We start from the raw sequence: 20,007 nt of genomic DNA on the forward strand, positions 1-20,007 counted from the left end.
GCAGATATAAAAAGGGAGGAGAGTGACCCCACCAGCCCTCAGTTCCTTCTCACAACTGAAGGTAGCAGTTGGGTTTTTCCTTTCGAAGGAAAAGAGGAGATGGCCTGGGCTTTGTATGGCTCTGTAGAAGTTGAAGGGCCTCCTCATAAAGCCTTACTGACAGGGAAAGCTCCTTGGGCCCAGTCACCTAAGCTGGCACTGAATAAGCCCAACATCTCCTTCAAAAGTTGTCTTGCAGGAACGGGTTTGGCCACCTCACACATCCCTGTCAATGGGGAGGCTTCTCAAGCTGTTCACTGTCAAGGTCTCTGGATCTGTCCAGGCTGATGTAGGAGAGATGTAGCTATGTGCTTAAAGTGGCTCATTGGCCCTTGGCTCCAGTTTCCAAAGGATCTGGATCTGCAGATCTTGGATCTGACAGACAAGCATGGATTGTGGGAGCTGCAAACCCCAGATCTGGATCCAGCAGATCTGAATCCTTAAGCCTGAATGTGAGAGCCATACGACCTGAGGAGCTGTAAGACCCAGCTCGAGATGTGGCAGCCAAGCACAGATCCAAAGCTATTAAAAAAAAATTAAGAAAAAAAACAAGCCGAGTACAGATTTGTGGCTGACATGCATGGATCTGGTTCCAGAGTCAGAAACCAAGCCTGTATCTGGATCTAACTGCCAAACATGAATCCCAGGTCAGAGCCTAGGTCCAGATTACACAACCAAACATGAAGGATTACCAAGCATTATTGTCAAGAAGGGATCAAATTACCTGGGATCCAGCTAATATGAGGATCTGACACCTTTGACTGTTGAGTCATTTGTATCCTCGAGCTATCCAGATCAGTGGAGTCCACAACCGCAGTTCCAACACCATCGTCTTTACATAGCTGCTCACCTTGCAGATTTTGTGCTCAACATAGTAACACTAATAACCATAGCCAGCATGGAGGTCCTCACAACAGGAGAAAGGGGAAACAAATTACAAGTTTCTGATCAGATCCAGGATGGTGGATCTCTCACTTACAGGGTAGTGTTTTAATATTTTGGTTCTCATCTGGCCATTTTCAGAGGTGCACACTTGGGTGTCCTGCTTGGGTGGGAAAAGGTTTTTTCTCTTCTGATGCTTCATCTATCCAACTCTCGCCCTGTGGGCAAGAAGAGAGGGACAGATCCAATCTTACTCTTTCTACTATCAAAATCTTAGAAGTCAATTTACTTGGTTCCAGAACTGAGTTTCCTTGGTTCAGGATAGGACCATCTAAAATTCTCTTGGGTTACCTGCTCATCTCTAAGCATTAGAAGTATAACTAGGTTAAAAAGAAGAATTAAATAAGTTCATAGAGGCAAGGTCCATCAATGGCTCTTACCCAAGATGGTCAGGGATGCAACCACATGCTTTGGGCGTCCCTATGCCTCTTGACTGCCAAATACTGGGAGTGAACTACAGAGGATAATCACTAGATAATTGCCCTATTCTGTTCATTCCCTCTGAAGTGTCTGGCATTGGCCACTGGCAGAAGACAAGATACTGGGCTAGATGGACCATGGCCATGCTGGGTCAGACCATTCTTATGTAAATGGTCCATTAAAAATGTAGCTGCCCAGCGGTTGAAGATCTGACAGGCTAAGAACTGATGCTTGAGTCAGAAGTTTTTTCAGGATGGGACAGTACTATACCCACCTCAGTTTAATAAATACTGAGATCTCACAGATCCAAAGATTTCTTTGGAAGAAATAGGTTATGGTGTCACAGGATCAGGTTGATACCCCAGCAAGGACTGCCTATTAGCTTGAGAGCCTCTTTTTGCCCTTGAGATACATGGAATACTTTTTTTCCCCGCCAGGGAACTAAAAGCACATTGACAAAGTTCTGCAGAAGAGATAGTGCTGTAGGTCCTATTGAGATTTAGGGCTGTACATTGAACCACTCCGCTATTCCCTGGATCTGACAAATATACTGATGGATTTATGGGCATAACCTCTCATAGGAAGAAAAGTTTCTTAGAACATTATTGAGCTCTGGGCTACCTACCTCCATAAACCAGCTCCTGATTCTAAGCCAGGAAGGAGACTTTCTAGGTCTGGTTCCGGCCCAAACATGGAGTACATAGTGACTAGGATTGGGTAGTATGGGTAGTAGAAACACTTAGGGGCACCCATCCTTAGCTTTACCAAGCCTTCCTTGGATCCAGTGGTACACTATGGTCCACTGGAGCAGTCAGCCCAGCATTTCAGAAGGCCTCCGTAAACCTAACTTCCATTCCTTCCATCGTTGAAGGAGCAGTCATACCAAGGGACAAGACATCTATTACCTACACTTAATGGTGAATGAGGTTTTGTGTACTGGCCAAAATGCTGTTTGACTGTACCAACACCTTGAGATTAATTGTACTCACTTATTGGTTCCAGAGACAGAGATAATTCTAATTTCCAGAAGTGTTTCAGAACTACTTCACCTTCAGTGCTATGGTCACATCTCTTTACACATACGAGTGACTGTCAGTAAAACTGTACCTTATTCTTTGGCCTTTCTGTGGAGAGCAACTATTGTATGAAATCTCTGGCTGTCATGACTGTCCTTCCTGAATGGCTGGATGTTTGACTGTGTATAGACTTGATCCTCAATACAGTGTCACAATGGTTCTTCCCGAATAGTTTTCATAAAAAAAAAGGGTACTCACTTAGAAAATGTTTGGTCACTGATGCTTTGATATACTCCTGACCTGCCAACTTTCCTGGACAGGTTGTTTACTGATGCAGTTATGTGATAGCTTTAACACCAGGCTATATCTTAGGCCTCACCAGGGCTTTTTGTGACTACCACCTTTACTTGAAACATGGAACACCTGAGCCACAATATCTCAGTACTTTCCAGGTGTCTTATTTTGTCAGTCCAGGAAAAAAACATGTCCTCCAGGTAGTTTTGTTATCCTTCTTCTTGGCCTCTACAGCAATACTTCTAGAAGGTAGAAAAGAATCTTCACCTTCATCTCCATCTACTCTCAGGTTTGTGATCTCAGTGGGAGATGTGGCTGTACATAAAGATTCTGGAGCTGTGAGCCATTTCTCTGACTTGGAAAGCTTTTTTCCTTTTAATGAAAGTTCTCTGAATTCTGACAGAATGCATTACACTGATCACCAAGAGGGGGTTGTTGTAGCCAGGTCTGACAGGGATATCTCCTGATAAAAAGTTCAGTATCCTCACTGGATAGGTCCAATATCTCCTCTACCAGGGAAGGATGATTTATTAAAAGACTTTTTGAGAAGAGTTTTCATGCAATAGCACAAGTGTGTTATCTTGTTCTACAAATGGAGTAAACAGTTAATTCTTCTCCAACTGGGGAAACTTTTCTATAGTTCTTATCTAAAGAAGTCAGTCCTAACATCAGAGTTGCATTACTTTCCTTCACCAAAAGTAGGAGTTCTCTATATGTTGACTCTGATTCTACTGAATTAAAATTTTAAATGTTAATCCAGTTGGTATCAAGTTGGTGGCAATAGCCAGAAAGTGTTCACCCAGGTTCAGAGTTTCTCTGGTCAACCTCTTGACTCCAGATTGCTGGGACTGAGGTCTAAAAGACCATTGAAAAGCAGAAGTCTGATCAGTTAAGTCAATTTTATGAACTGAAAATTTCCCCATCTGAGCAGTTTTTAAATTGGTAGACCTGATATGGCCCTTGACTGTTAGCTTTGATTTACACTTCTGGAATAACCTTATCAGAATAATGGGGCTGTTCTGTACGAATATAGAACGACGTAGGGTAGTTACTTTGCTGTGAGAACTGCAGAAAAGACTAAGTACTCCACCGTAGTGCTTGGGATATATTGCAAAAACTGTACCCCAGGTGTGTTCCCTTCCAGCATGAACTAAAAGACTGTAATTTTAATCTTCATAGCCCACAGGCTTCTGTTTAAACATTAGCTAGATTATTCTCTGCACTGTATCTCTATGAAGATACAATTATTGATAGTAACAGAGATAACAAGCTTAGTGACTAAGCTATTGCCTCTATATTGCAGCCTTACAGAACAACTGTTACTGCCCACATTCCCATGCTGTCTAAAATACCCAGGTTTTCCATCTTTTTAAGACTACTAGAACATTTTTGTCCCTGAGCCTCATTTATATTCAATGTGGCAGGTATCATATTCAGCACTCAGAGAACTTCATTTGCATATTTGTCAATATTTGCACATTGAGAACTTTGTCATTATTTATAGCGGGCCAAAATGTATCTACAAGTTCTCCAAACCCTTGGAGTGATGGAGTTGACACGAGGAATCACTCTATAATGGTCCAAAGGTTGTCCATGTAAAACACACTTTCACACATATGACCTGACAGGGCTTCAGCCTCTTGGAATTGTCAGTCCTCATCCATGACAAAAGGCAATGTTCTCATCACAGCATATTGCATGACTAATATTTCAGCTATGTGTTGGGGTATTTATAAACAAATTTTTTCCATCTTTAAGACTTGTCTTATGGACAGCAAGATGTTTGGTCATCTCTATTCACTCTTGACCTTGCAGCCAGAGCTGATGGTTGTTTTCAGTGGGAGTCTCCCAAAATAAAGTTCTACTGAGCATGAGTAAGGACAGCAGAATCTGGTCCTTAAAACAGAAGCTAAACGGATTTGGAAGTGTGCACATAAATGCATTTTGGAAACAATAAGATACTGAAAATATCATTTATTATTTTAAAAACAATTTTATTCTGTATATTTAGAAATGTGTAATTTTAATAACTGCAAAGAAAAAATCAGCCACACCTGAATAGCTAATAACTGATTAACAGAATGCAGTGGTATATTATCTAAACAGTAGTAGTGCTGATGTGCCATAATAAATTGTCTATTAGTAAAAAAATACATTTCAGGGCACATAGTATAGCATCCTTATCACAAATTACAGTAGGGAGATTTTTCAAGATTTTAATCAAACTAGAGAATTCCGAGTTATATTCTTAAAATGCAGCACTTAAAAAGGTAACAACATTGTGCATTTTTTAAAAAATGTCCTTGTTTGTATATTGTAGAAATGCTGCTTTATTGCTGCAGATGTCAAAGTTCAAGGCTCAAAAGGTATGAGAATACAAAGATATCCTTAAGAAACTTTGTTTTGTTTTTATATATATTTATATATAAAAAGGTAAAGCTTATAAAAGTTAATTTACAAACCAAGAACAAAAGTGGTATGCACGCTTTATATACAGGCATTCTATAACATCTATAAATTTTCAAATGCATAGCAGAAAACATACCATCATTTTCTTCTGCTTCTCTTCTGGTTGGTCAACACAAACAATACTTGTTCTCTAAACCAGCAAGTTCACAATAAGTCACTTTGTCAATCTGTTTCATGATATATTAACTAGTTAAGCACAAAAGCCATACAAACTTAGTAATACAGAGAACTATGAGAACTAAGACTATTAAAAACATGAGGGTAAGGCATCCCTGCTGGTTAATATGTCTGTAGTAATGTGTTGGTTAATTTACAAATCCACAGAGGCAACTGAACCATAGTCATCTCACATGCTCTCTATCTTTTCCATGACAAAGAAAATTAACAATGTTTTCATGTACAGTAAGTAGACATGCTTTTATAAGCCTCACAGTAGAGGAAAACATCTAAGTTGTGCTAGTCAAAAGTTTACAGCTACTTTATGGGACATGTACACCAAAAGAGCCATCTAAAAACCAGAGATGGAAATATAGTATTGTGTATTTTAACATAAAAGTAAAAACAAACAAACAAAAAAAACCTCCCACCCCCAAGTTTAAAAAAAAAAACAACCAAAAGCCAAATTCTGTAGTTCAACCAGTGGACTATGAACCAAATTCAATTTTTCTGTATATATTCCATTGGTACTTCATTGGTACTTTAAAGTTTTAACAATGAAACATTAGCTATGTTCATTAAAAAACCCAAACCCAACATTCAGAACCCAGAAGAACCCCACCTTGTTTCCACAGTACACTTCCCGTTTGCGGCATGTATTCTGACCATGGTTCAAGAGTGTACTTGCTAACCATTGTTAGTAAAAGCAAGATGCTTAAACACTAAGTTCCGTTAATACTTGATAGAGTCATTCAGTTTATATGTAAGGTCCATCTCAGTTTCACATTATTTACTCAGACAGCTAATTTAGATTAGAAGTGGTCAATTAGGACTGAGACACAGTTTGCTCCAACAAGATAGTTTGGATCTCCAGGAAGAGACTTGTTCTGCCAGGTTTTGGGGTCACCTGTGGGAGGAAAACACAATGTTGGTGTTTAGAATCCAATGTCAAACAGTGTACATCTTGAAAGAACCATGTTTTTGGATAGTACCTTTTAATTCAGAATCAGCATATTTTGCAATAAAAAGTATAGTTTGTATTTTATTGAGAAAAATAGGATAGTACAGTTTTAATTTAGTAAACTTCTTGTTGTTGTGGTAATTCAAGAGGGACTTGGTGGTACTCAGGGACTGTTGTACATACAAAACAGATTTGCTCTGAAGCAGCACCAACATAGTGCTTTCCTTTCAAATGATCAAAACTAATCTATATTGGATACTCACAGGACTTCTGTATTAAAAAACAGAAAATTAGGACATTTTACTAAGCTACATTGACTAATCCTTCAAGAATCTGTTTCATAATCTTAACAAAGATGAGTCAAAACTCAAGATAAGTTGTTCTACTCACTATGAAGTAGCGGGAATTTAATTTTGTATTATGAGTAATAATTTTTTTTTATCTGAACACAGTATACCAGTAGTGCAGTATAACTGACAAAAGATGGTTACTTACCTGTGTCATAACTGTTCTTCGAGGTGTGGATGCAGACATGTATTCCACTCAGCTGTTCACATGCCCAGTGCACCAAAGCCAGAGAAATATGCCTGGCAGTATCAGTACGGATGGTGCTTGTGCCCTTTGCTTTGTCCCTCCCCTGACTATATTTGGGTGGTGCTGCCCCAATCCCGTTCAGTTCCTTCACATCAAAGCTTAGGCTGGAGACTCTGCTGCAGAGGGGACAGAGGGTAGGTTGTGGAATACATGTCTGCATCCAAATCTCGAAGAACAGTTACAATACAGGTAAGTAACCATCTTTTCTTCTTCAAATATCAGCAGACATGTATGCCACACAGGTGACTCAAGCTGTTTAATGAGGAGGTGGAGCTCAGAGTCTATTTAAACAGTGACTGCAGAACTGCCTTCCCAAAAGTTTGCATCAGTCCTTGATGCTGTGGTGACAGCATAATATCTAACAAAGGTGTGCGCTGGAGACCACATTGCAGCACTGTAGATATACACTATGGAAACATCTCTAAAAATGCTGTTGATTTATTAAGCTCTTGGTGAATGAGCGTATAATTACTTTGGGGACATAATCTAAGCCACTCCAAAAGTCGTAGTAATATAGATATTCATTTAGAAATGGTTTGAGCTGAAACCAATTGTCCTTTCATCCACTCAATGTAAGATACGAACAGACGAGGTAATGAACGAAATGGTTTATCCTTTCCGAATAAAATGCCAAATACCTTCCTCACCTCAAAGACGTTCTTCTACACCCAAATATGATATGTGGAAAAAAAATACAGGTAAGTAAGTGTGACACTCTGTACCTCGAAGTAGCATCCTCGAGCCCCCATATTCACCACTGTGATATGATTGATATGTTTGGTGCAATACATGCCTTATGAGGGATCATTTTTAAAAAGTCTTGATCTGTTGAACACTAATATTCTTTTGGATTCTATGTACTATCATTGTATGTGAAGTATTGCTGTATGTGCTCCTGAAATATGTTGTGAGATTGGGAAACTCCCACAGCTAGCCTTTCAGCTGCAACAAAGGAGGGCCAGACAAGTGTTGATGTCTGATCAAAAAAAATCCACTTTTCCAGAGGCTTCTCAGAGAGTGCACATAGGCAATGGAGACTGCCTGGCCCCAACATCACAGCAAGCATCTTTCTAGCAGCTGGAAGAAGGTATAAAGAGAGAGACAAGTATCATCATCACTTGGCCTCTCGCCTCCCTCTCCCCACCAATCTTAATACCTGGAAGATTGTCCAGAAGACAAAGACTGAGATCAGGAGATTGGTCCCAAACTGGAAAGGAGTTCAGTCTGAGTATTAAGAACTGTAAAATGCCTGTAACAGACAGTGGGGTGAGAGTCTGTTTGATTCAAATCTTGCTTAGTCTGTTAAAGTTAGAATTTAGACTGTGAATTTATTTTTATTTATTAGGTAATCAACTTTGATCTCTATGCCTGCTACTTATCACTTAAAATAGTAAGTCTTTCTGTAGTTAATAAATCTGTTTTATATTTTATGTATGTTTTAGGTTGAAGTGCTTGTGGAATCTCAGCTCAGATTACAAAGGCTGGTGCATGTCCACTTTTCTACGAAGAAGTGGCAAATTTATTAATGATCTTTTCATTGCCCAAGGGAGCCTTGAGCAGTGTGGTGGGCTGGGGAGATTGACTGTTGCCTCTCTCTGAGTGGCTCAGGGAGCATTCATGCAAGATAGGTGGGTTTTGGGCTACAAAAGGCAATGGCTGAGTGATCATAGTGCCTGGAGGGGTGTTGGTGCTTGTCACAGTCACAGCTTTGTGGGAGACACCCAAGGCAGGAGAGTTTAGGAGGCACCATGGTCCCACAGTTCCAGGTTGTACCCTGAGGATTCCTATAACCTGATTTAGGTAAAACATCTCTCTCTTGACAGAAATTCTGGGTGTGGTCTTAAAATTACCTTGTCTTTGCAGGGCTGGGTGTGCAGGGAATGAGCCATTAAGACTTGTAATTTACTGATTTGTCCAGTGGATGTGATAGCTGCCAGGAAGGTAGACTTCTGGGAGAGCAGAGCCAATGAGTAGCTCTAATGGTGAACCCATTAGTGCAGTCAGCACCATATTAAGGTTCCACAATGGCACCATTTTCCTCACTGGTGGAAAGAGACAGACAATGCCTTTCAGAAACCTCCCTGCCATAGGACTTGAAAATACTGACTTTCCCCGAATAGGACCGTGGAAAGCTGAAATTGCAGCCAAATGAACTTTCAAGGAGCAAAGACCAGGCCCGAAGATTTCAACTACAATAAATTGTCGAAAATGTTCTGAATCTGGGCTGACAGATGAATTCCCTTAGAGATCACCCAAATTGAAAACTGCTTCCTCTCAGACAAGTAGGTAGGTGGCCCTCGTAGATGATTTTCTACTACTAAGCAGAACTTCTCTAACTGCTTCTGAACACCACATGTCTTCCTTATCTAGCCACGCAAAGTCACGCAGTAAGGTGTAGACTGTCTGGCCATGATGTTGAATCAACAGGTCACGGCAAAAATGGAGAGACTTGTGAGGTCAAACTGATAGCATATGGAGATTGGAGAATTCTCGGTCATGCTAAAATCATGATCAGCTTGGCATGGTCCAATTTGAGGATAACCTGAGGGATAAGAGGGATGGGGGAAGGCACACAGTAGTTCGGACCCCAATTCTGATTAAATAGGTTTGTGAGGCATCCTGGCATTCTTGAAAAAGGGCCCTCAGCACACTGTTCTTCAGTACCCACTAGTGGTTGTTCGAGAAGATTCTGCTAAGGTGATCGGCCAGCTGATTCTGAGAGCCTGATAAGTGAGCCACTCCTAGCATATTTTTTTCTTTGATGCAGAAGTGCCAGAATGTTATTGCTTCATGACAAAGTTGACTGGAATGGGCTCCTCCCTGCTTGCTGACATAGTACATCACTGTGATATTGTCCATGAGTATTGTGCACTGCTGTTTCCTGAATGTGATGCCAAAAGGCCCGCCACACATTGTACATTGCCTGCAGCTCCAGCACATTGATATTACAGGACGCTTCCTGTTCCAACCACAATCCCTGAATTATTAATGATCCCAGATGCACTCCCTAACTTATGGAGGAGGCACCAGTGACTAACATTCTGGAGACATGGCACCGACAAAGGGAACCCCTTGAGACACATTGTCCTGAATTGTCTGCCACTGCAGAGCATTTGGTATTTCCAGAGGTACTCACACCAGAATGTCTAGTGAATGGTAACTTGGACAATAAACAAGCCTCACATGCTGCACTATGTAGGTACATGTGGCCATATGGCCTTATAACTTCTGACACACTCGGGCTGTTGTGGTAGGATGTGGAAGTCCAGACATAGGTGGTTTTTTTGGAGGACCTGAGAAAGAGGAACAGAATGTCTTCCTGCTAGAGGCCACCTCAGAGTCCTGCCGAGGAACGTCAGCATACTGGTACCATCTCCTGTGCTGATTTAGGCCTCATGGCTTGCTCCATCAGGTACTGCTTGAGTCTCAAGTCCCTTGCCGTCTGGGTCCTTTTCTTGAAGGACTTACAGATGGAGCCCCTAGCCTTAATGTGCCCCTCTCCCAGGCCGAGCGAACACCATGTGTGGGTATCACTATTCAGAATTTCCCCTCCACATAAAAGGTAATGTTTAAATCCTGGTGTAGGCATTCCACTGGAAAAACTACTGCTGAATTTCCAAACTAATCTAAAGTATTGCTAATAAACAACTAACTAAACTGTTTACAAGAAGTTCTCAAAGACCGGGGGGGGGGGAGGGCAGTGTGAAGAAACTGGGTGCTCCAACTCCAGTCTCGGGCAATGAGAAGGAAGTGAGAGGGGTCAGGGCAGCGCCACCCCTATGGGTATGACTAGGCGAATTTCTACAGCTTGTGTGTGCTGGGCACGTGCACATCTAAATGGTATACATGTCTGCAGCAACTCAAAGAAGAACTACTAATCTTCGGGAGAAACTTTGCTGAAGCACTGATGTTCTAATGAGATAGTAATTTGCTGATATTTACATTAGATAAGATTTAAAACTGATATGTGTTCCACTTTTGGTCATTAAAGCTCCTGTGACACTTTCTTTAAAAACAGAGGGATTATTCTTGGTTGTCATTTGACAGAACTCAGAAGATAAATTCCAGTCTATACTTATTGCCCCTTGTAGTTTCAACTGGAGAAGTTCCCCACTCAATAAACCATTGCAAGATGTTGCTAATCCAAAATATAGTGTCCTCATTCCACCATTTCAGTGGTAGATTAAAGAACATTACTATGTTTATCTCAAAGCCTACAGGATAAATGTCACTATAAAATTTCAGTAAAATGGGCCAAAAAATACATCTGTCTTAAGATTTGGAGACCTCATTTACATAATACAGCATCTCAAACCTTTGTGCTAAAGGAGACAAATGTAAATTCCACAGTTTTCTGGAGAAACCCATGAAAACAAATATGAATTACACAATTTGCTGAAATGACACCAACACGTAATGTGGAGGCTGGGAAAAGTAAAAATGGCCTAGGGTTGTCACATGTATTTAGAGAATTTAAAAACAAATCAATTGATTGCAGCCAACAAATGCTAATTATTTAAAACTGTTCTCAAATAGAACTTTAGCTGCTGGAGGATTTTCAGTTCTGTAAATACATTAATTCCATTCAATATGGAAACCTGAGTCTTTTTAATACCTGAATACATTTGCAAAAGGTCAAAATTAGATTGTAATAAGAGTAGGTTTTAATCTCACAGATGAGGCAATCTGAAACATTTTAAAACATACACCTATAGTGCAGATTAGATTCTAACCAAAACAACCTATAACTGTTACTCCACAAATTGAAGATACAACTACTTTCCCATGATTTGCACATTTAAATCCTTTGAAGTAATGACCGTACAATATCAAACTAATACAGTGCAACAAGTGTAATATAAAAGGAAAATGAATGTACTGTTAGTTAAGATGCAATTTAAATTCTCTCCACTCAAAAGTTAAAATGAGATTAACCAAGAATTTCAGATGTTTTAGGGATAATATAAAAGTATTTCTGACTTAAGTTTGGCAGATAATAGGTCAGTATATGTAATTAAATGTTCATTTAAAGAACAGGACATGGAAACAACTTAGAAAAAGCTGAGATCAAGCAAAAGATTGACTAGAAAAAGCACCATAGTGTTGCAAACCACCTCTATAAAGGCACCTGAAAAATCAGAGTCCTGTAACCAGCTAATTTAAAATGAGAAAACAAATATTTATTTAAGACACAGTATGGTCTACTTACATATCAGAAGACAGAATTGCCTAATTCTGAAATTGTCTCAAAAAGTAAGATTACTGATACATCCCATTTCAGTTAAACAGAATAAAATGTTGTGTTATAACTCCAATACAGAAAGTGTTAGTACTTGTGTATGCTTTATCTCTCTCTCTCTCTCACACACACACACACACAGAGGCTAATTTGGGAGAGGAAAAAGATCGGTCTTAAAGCAGTTTTGATTATTATTTGGGAGGACTAGAGTTTCTCCTTTCATTTCAAGTAAATTCATGAATAGATTTTTCAGTTACAAAATATAAGTACTTTTTAAAAATTTTATGTAGTTATGATGGTGTTTTTTGGGTCCCCGCCACTTAAGTATTAATGTTTTAACATTTCAAATATGTACATACAGTTAAGTTGATGTATGGAACACATGCATATAATAGCATAAAAACCATCCAAATGTTGATTTCTCTAAATCAGATGCCCATCATCAAAACTGATGCTCTAATCTTTCAGTGTCAACGCACTGTTGACAGGTATAGATACATTAATGACAATACATTTTGTTTTCAATACTGTATACATAAGTATTGTGTTTAAATATTATATACAGATTATATGTACACATTAGGGGTGTAAATCTTTCCATTGTAATGTTAGAAAGTAGCTGAATAAAACCTTGACTTTCTTTAAATGTGCAGATATTAATTTTTAAATTGCTGTAACTTCAGACATTTCATGAAATTGCTTGAAAACTTACATAAAAATTCTACTTCAGCCTAATACTGATCACCCAGAATTTCAGCCAACAATGTTTTCTCTGTTCCAAGTAAGGGGGTAAAAATGGTAGTGAGCATAGAGGAAAAAAGAACAGGCATACAAAACTGAAACCTGGTTGCAACTTCAACTATGAAAAGCCTCTCTCTACAATTCTGGGTTGAAAAAGGAGGTTGGTGAAGAAACAGGTGGAAGCAAGCAAGAAAAGTCATGTGGAAAATACAGCCATATTAGAATGAACTATAAAATGCTTTCACAGACAAACACTGTAGTTTCCTTAAATGGTCTGATTGTAAGCATCAACTTGCAAACATGAAAACAGTTAACATGTAATAAGTCATGATTTATAAATGTAGAGGTTAACATTTACAATTTCCCAAATTACTATATGGCCAATTAAGCAGAAGGCATGAATTTGTGGTATAAAAGCCCATTAGCAGTACCTAATCATTTCCCCCAATTTATTTAAGTGCAAATTTACAATTTTAAAGTGTTTGCAGCTGTAACAGTCCTCAAAGAAGAAAAAGCGGAAAGTGTGATGATATTTAACGGACCACGGATAAAGTAGATAATATAATACTGTATTTCTTTACCATTTTGGCTTGTCAACCACGATTTTAGCCATGAATTTGCACCATGAGTAATGAAAGTGAAATGGAGAGTTTGACACAAATACAATGATTGAGTTATTATATATTACACACGGTCACCTTTAGCCAAGGGATCTTAAATTACACGATAGCACCCAAAAGCCCCAAAAGGACAGAGGGAGGACAGCATACCCGACGAGGAGTCGGAGGATTTTAGAGCAAAAGACCAACCATCAGGGGTCATAGACGCACAATGTGGTAAGCGCAGCTCCACTGGCTTCAGGAATTTTAGTCCATGGGGCCCACACATTACCAACGGGCTAAGCAGTGTTTCACCTACAGTTAAAGAGAAACAAAAATAAAAGGTTACCAGTAGAAACCTGTTCTCCTTGAAATACATTCAATATTTTTTCGATACACAAACAAGAGCAAAATATGAAGAAATTAATTTATAAAACCTATGAAAATTCAGCCTTGCAAATAAAACAGAGCTACTCAGCAAGGTTGTTTCTGGTTGCCTTTCCTATAACCATACTCCAGTGAATTTCAACTGGACCGAATCATATTACAAAATGAAAGGCACAGGGCCAGACAGGCCAGATTATTTGACTACATTAGAATTTTTCTGACCTGTAATTCCAAACATGTGCTGCTATACATGCAAACATGTGAACCTCTCAGTGCCTTGCCAACACTACAGTTTTGCTCATACTACTGCTAGAGGTGGTTTACCTGCTAGGATGTCAACCATCTTAGTGTTTACAAGGGAACCCCAAAAGACTCTTGTTAAAAGTAATAGCTGGGCTGGCAAATAGTTGCTTAAGAGCCCAGCCCTCTCATAACAGTCAGAAGGTATGGAACAAGGAATTCAAAGTTTTATTTTTGCAGTTAGCCGCTCAAGATGGCATTGAGAACATGCTCCTCAACTAAACAACCCATATTCAGATGATAGATCTAGGGTTGCTTTGAATCTTGTGTCGCAAAGTACCAATAGTGTCTTCATTGTAAATTCCAGAAATCGAAGTCCTGAAGGAGAGAAAAACTTCTCCTTAACTTACATAAATGAGACACCTATATGTTTAAAGGACTACTAGTTTCCATTTGCCTAGGTTCCGGGGTGGCTATTGATAAAAGAAACAGACTACAATTTAAAAAAAAAAAAAAAAGATTCCTAGGTTATATGCTGTACTACTTGCCACTTTAATACACAGTAAAAAGTGTGTGTTTTAGGAAACAGCAATAGTCATTCAGTGATTGCCTCATCTGGCTTGTCTGAAAATCAAGACAAAAAAATAATCTCATTTGCTTTAGTATTTTCTACCTCACACCTATTTTTATAATGCAAAAAAGGAAAGAAAAAATGTGGCTGTTAGCAGCTCTTTGAAACTTCCAGCATTTGAGGTAAATTTTCTCAATGTATTTCGCTAACACGTCTCTAAATTTTTAAAAAGATAAATTACATAATGCTTTCAGTACTATATCATGTGAGGAAACATTAACCTGGCAGACCAGAATATACCCATTCACTGACTATAGAGATAATGAAGCAATGAAAGTCCATTTAAAAAATTATTTTCAAAGTATATTAAAGTTTAATTTGTGCATGTCAACATAGACTTAGATATTAAAAATTATAGTCAAAATTGAGACACCCTGAATTATTCTCCCACCAGAAAATATAATTGAAAAGAATACTACTTGCTCTGTACTTCTAGTTTGTGAACTTCTTGGGGCAGAGACCATGTCCTCCAATGTTTTGCAGTCAGTGCTTAGATAATGAATAGCAACAGATAATATATTAAGATACAAAGACAACTCTTACCTTTCTCTTTGTCTAAAGGTGGGAGGATACTATTATCTCTGCAGACCTTGAAATAGATTTCTTGCTCTATTCCCTCTGGAATGGCTCCTTGTGGTATAATTATACTAACTCCTGTCTCTATGGAGCTTAAAACGCCACCATTGCTGTTAAAAACACCTCTTGCTGTGGCTACTACAGTGTGTCCATCCTCCTCCTCATCATCCTCTAGTGCTGAAGGACTAAATGTGAGATAGATAGATTAAGCATAGCAGTTTTATATACCTCCCCCAAAATCAGTAGCACACTCTGTATTTTGAATTAATTTACCAATGCAACAGTTACATTAGGCAGGCTAGCCCTTTTAAAGTGTAATCAGTCTCAACTAAGAAATAAGCCAAATAGACTAGTGTAATTTTTGCTTATCTTTTGAGAGAAAGGGTAAATGGAGATGCATTTCTGCTGTAATGAAAGAATTAACTTGGAAATTTACCCACAGCATCTGTTAACGACAGATTTTGGACCACTCGGAACTAGTTAGGTTTTAGAATTCTCAGTTTTTAGAGTTGTTTTGGGATAGTCTCCCCAACTACAGAGCTCAGCATAAGAGTACTAAAATTTACTAGAATTCTGTTGTTCCAGCACCTAGTTTGTCATGAGTTTAGTATCATATAAAAACACAAAGCAGCTGTATTGATTATTGTGTTGATAATTCTTATATGAACCTCACTGAGACTTTTCTTTCACTTATCTTTAAGGACAATTTGTCAGCCTTAACTTCTATAGCATCAATAAATACCACTTAGAATCCTACCATTTTCCAGGCTGTGAAATGAATGCTGCAGAGGACTGGAAAAAACCCTCACATTTTATCAGGAGGTTTATTGTACTTAAGTTGGTTTTATGTCAATTGCAGAAGTACTCATCTCTTTTGGTAAAAGACCAATAATTTAACAACTCAGGATCAGCTCAGCTTCTCATGGCATAACCCCCCCGCCCCAGCTGCTTTAGCACAAACTGCTCGTTCTTATGTTACATTACTGAATTTTAAAAAACAGTAAAAACTATTTCAAATTTGAATCATACATTATGGTCACATAACACATGGCAAATGAGACAACATATTTTGCAAAGATTTTACAAACAAACACCCTATTTTAAAATAAACAAATTGAGGAAATGCTCAAGTTAGCTAGAAGTATGTCCCTTATAGATGAGTGGATTTTCAGTTTTATGGTAGCTTCGTAATTTGAGTATGGGTAATTGCATCTTCCTCTTAAACAGTTATATTGTTTGGTCTCAAAGCAAGTACAACACCATTGTTGAAATGACTGCTCTCTTTTCAAAAGAGTGTTTTTAAAAATTTACCTGAAATAATAATATAGCCTCCTCAGCACATACAAGACCACTCACACTGAATGTGTAGTGTTAAGCTGTGACAATAATAATTTAGTAATTCCAACTTCTGGAAAAGGGTTGTTTAGAGCAAGACTTGTTACTTTTTACTAAAAGACGTACAATAAGAACCATGCTGGACACAACTTCACTATTAAAAAGTAGGATACAGGGAGACAGGACACCCACGTCTCCCCAAAAGCCATTGCCATGCACTTCCCCCCCAATTCTCTGATCAGTCTCCAGTGTTAGTCCCAGGAGATGCATCCTGGTTTTTGATTACAGAGTCTGGGCAAACTAACAGCAATTCATCCAGGACTGAACACTGCCTAAAAAAACCTGCAATTTCATGAGCAACTCCATTCTTTAAAAACATTAAAAAAAAAATCTTACCTTACAGGAATGGCTTTAGGCACAGCATTAATGTTATTTGGTTGATATTTAGGCTTGTCTGCCAGTATGGAGAATGTATCCATTCCACTGTCAAACTCCGAAGGCTGCAATGAGCTGTGCGCTTTTAAAATTGGTTGAGGAGAATTTGGAGCCTTTGAGGGCAACTCTGGTTTATGCTGAGTTTCATTTGGCAGGAGATTGTGGTTGAATTTAGGACTTTCAAACTTTCGCTCAAATGGCCTGGCAGCACTTGTGTAAGGCTTCGTTGTAAAGCGATTATAAGCCGGGGTGACTGTTTTCTGAGTCTGCTCAGTTCCATTAATTGGACCCTTGTCAGGGAAGCTTTTCTGAGGATAGAAGGTAGACTGTACAGTGTCCTCTCGGTTGGAAGATCTGAAAGTTGCTGGTTTATTTTGAGATGGAGGTGGGTCAGGCTTGGGCACTGTGGAATTCTGGAAATCTACGGGCATACAGTTAACTGTAACACAAAATGGAAAAAACCACACATGAAAAATCCATAATATGTAAGCCTTAATATTCCATTTTACACCTCAGACACTTAGGTCTATTATGAAAAATTTGTATGTGCAGTAGGGCTGTCAATTAATCGCAGTTAACTCATGCGATTAACTACAAAATATTAACTGCGATTAAAAAAACTAATAGTGATTAATCGCACTGTTAAACAATAGAATACCAATGGAAATTTATTAAATATTTGTGGATGGTTTTTCTACATTTTCAAATACATTGATTTCTGTTACAACAAGGAATACAAAGTGTACAGAACTTACTTTATATTATTTTTATTACAAATATTTGCACTGTAAAAATGATAAAAGAAATAGTATTTGTCAATTCACCTCATACAAGCACTGTAGTTCAGTCTCTTTACCATGAAAATGTAACTTACAAACGTAGATTTTTTTTTTGTTACATAACTTTACTCAAAAACAAAACAATGTAAAACTTTAGCGCCTACAGGTCCACTCTGTCCTACTTCAGCCAATCGCTCAGACCAACAAGTTTGGTTACAATTTGCAGGACATAATGCTGCCCGCTTCTTATTTACAATGTCACCTGAAAGTGAGAACAGGCATTCGCATGGCACTTTTGTAGCCAGCACTGAAAGATATTTACATGCCAAATATGCTAAACATTCATATACCCCTTCATGTTTTGGCCACCATTCCAGAGGACATGCTTCCATGCTTATGATGCTCGTTAAAAAAATAATGCGTTAATTAAATTTCTGACTGAACTCCTTGGGGAAGAAATGTATGTCTCCTATTCTGTTTTACCCACATTCTGCCATATATTTAATGTTATAGCAATCTCGGATGATGACCCAGCGCATGTTTGTTTTAAGAACACTTTCACAGCAGATTTGACAAAACACAAAGAAGGTACCAATGTGAGATTTCTAAGGAGATATATAGCACTCGACCCAAGGTTTAGGAATCTGAAGTACCTTCCAAAAATCTGAGAGGGATGAGGTGTGGAGCATGCTTTCAGATGTCTTAAAAGAGTAACACTCTGATGCGGAAACTACAGAACCCAAACCACCAAAAAAATGAACCTTCTGCTGGTGGCATCTGACTAAGATGATGAAAATGAGCATGCATCGGTCCACTCTGCTTTGGATCGTTATTGAGCAGAAACCATCATCAGCCTAGACGCATGTCTTCTAGAATGGTGGTTGAAGCATGAAGCGACATATGAATCTTTAGCGCATCTGGCACGTAAATATCTTGCGATGCCGGCTACAACAGTGCCATTCGAACACCTGTTCTCACTTTCAGGTGACATTGTAAACAAGACGTGGGCAGCATTATCTTCTGCAAATTGTAACCGAACTTGTTGGTCTGAGCGATTGGCTGAAATAGGACTGAGTGGACTTGTAGGTTCTAAAGTTTTACATTGTTTTATTTCTGAATGCAGTTATTTTTTGTACACAATTCTACATTTGTAAATTCAACTTTCATGATAAAGAGATTGCACTACAGCACTTGTATTAGGTGAATTGAAATATACTATTTCTTTTGTTTTTTACAGTGCAAATATTTGTAATCAAAAATAAATATAGAGTGAGCACTGTACACTTTGTATTTTGCGTTGTAATTTAAATCAATATATTTGAAAATGTAGAGAACATCCAAAAATACTTAAATGGTATTCTATTATTAACAGTGCAATTAATTGCAATTAGTTTTTTTAATCACTTGATAGCCCTAATTTGCAGTAGATGTAGTGGGATATGATCATATGTTACTCACAAAGTTAGCATTAAGGGTTTCAGAACAGCACTGAAATTAAGCTACTGTTTAAAAGAAACATTATTAAAATTATATTTTTAAGAAATATAAAGGCTTACTTCCCATTTCTGGTCCTACACAGCCATGGCATAGGAATTTATAGTTTTCAAGAAATGTAGGACTTGTAGCCTAGTTTTGGTCTTCTATAAAAAGTGTGTTACATTTAGGTATGTACTTCTTAGATGTCAGCCCTGCTAGCTTCCTAGTTGTAGGACAAATATGAAATTCAAAAATTAGAGTTAGCTTAAGTTTACTTAAGAAAATATATTTATGTGTTGTGAAGAAAGGCCCTGACTAGCAAGTAGAATGAAGGCCTTGAAAATAATAAGATATAAGGCCAGAAGGAATAAAATAGGGAGGATTTCTGATTCAAAGAATAGCTAATGAGAGAAGTGAAAATTTCTAAAAAGAAGGCCTCTCTCTAGCCAACAGGGATAACTGCAGATGGTTTTAAAAAAGACAAAAAAAAGAGAATCTGTCTTAAAATGAGCCAACATGACCCTTTCCTAGCCAACACACCAGTGTTAAAGCATACGTGAACCAGGTGCAGTGGAAAAACCTGTTGCAAGGAGAAGGGGAAGAAAGGAAATCTTATCTGCATTAAGACTGGAAATAAGGGTAAACTGTCACAAATTGGTTTGTAGCTGAAGTCAGTAA

General features: G+C 38.4%; 1 protein-coding gene across 9 annotated transcripts in view; it reads right to left on the bottom strand.

Annotated features, from left to right (window-relative positions):
- Positions 1-4,714: 4,714 nt before the first annotated feature.
- TJP1 (tight junction protein 1) overlaps positions 4,715-20,007 on the bottom strand; it is a 308,783-nt gene continuing 293,490 nt past the window's right edge. For 5 of the 9 annotated variants that reach the window (XM_073303698.2, XM_073303693.2, XM_073303697.2 and 2 more), the window contains 4 exons: positions 17,036-17,513; positions 15,272-15,489; positions 13,642-13,785; positions 4,715-6,243 (listed from right to left, as the gene is read on the bottom strand). In XM_073303698.2, the coding sequence (XP_073159799.2) occupies positions 6,149-6,243; positions 13,642-13,785; positions 15,272-15,489; positions 17,036-17,513 (935 nt within the window). In that variant the 3' untranslated portion in view covers positions 4,715-6,148. Of the gene's footprint in view, positions 6,244-13,569; positions 13,786-15,271; positions 15,490-17,035; positions 17,514-20,007 lie in introns of all 9 variants that reach the window. The other 4 variants (XM_073303700.2, XM_073303696.2, XM_073303695.2 and 1 more) reach the window with 3 other exon arrangements.

The sequence above is a fragment of the Lepidochelys kempii genome, chromosome 10 (genome assembly GCF_965140285.1).
Source record: "Lepidochelys kempii isolate rLepKem1 chromosome 10, rLepKem1.hap1, whole genome shotgun sequence".
NCBI classification, from domain to species: domain Eukaryota; kingdom Metazoa; phylum Chordata; order Testudines; family Cheloniidae; genus Lepidochelys; species Lepidochelys kempii.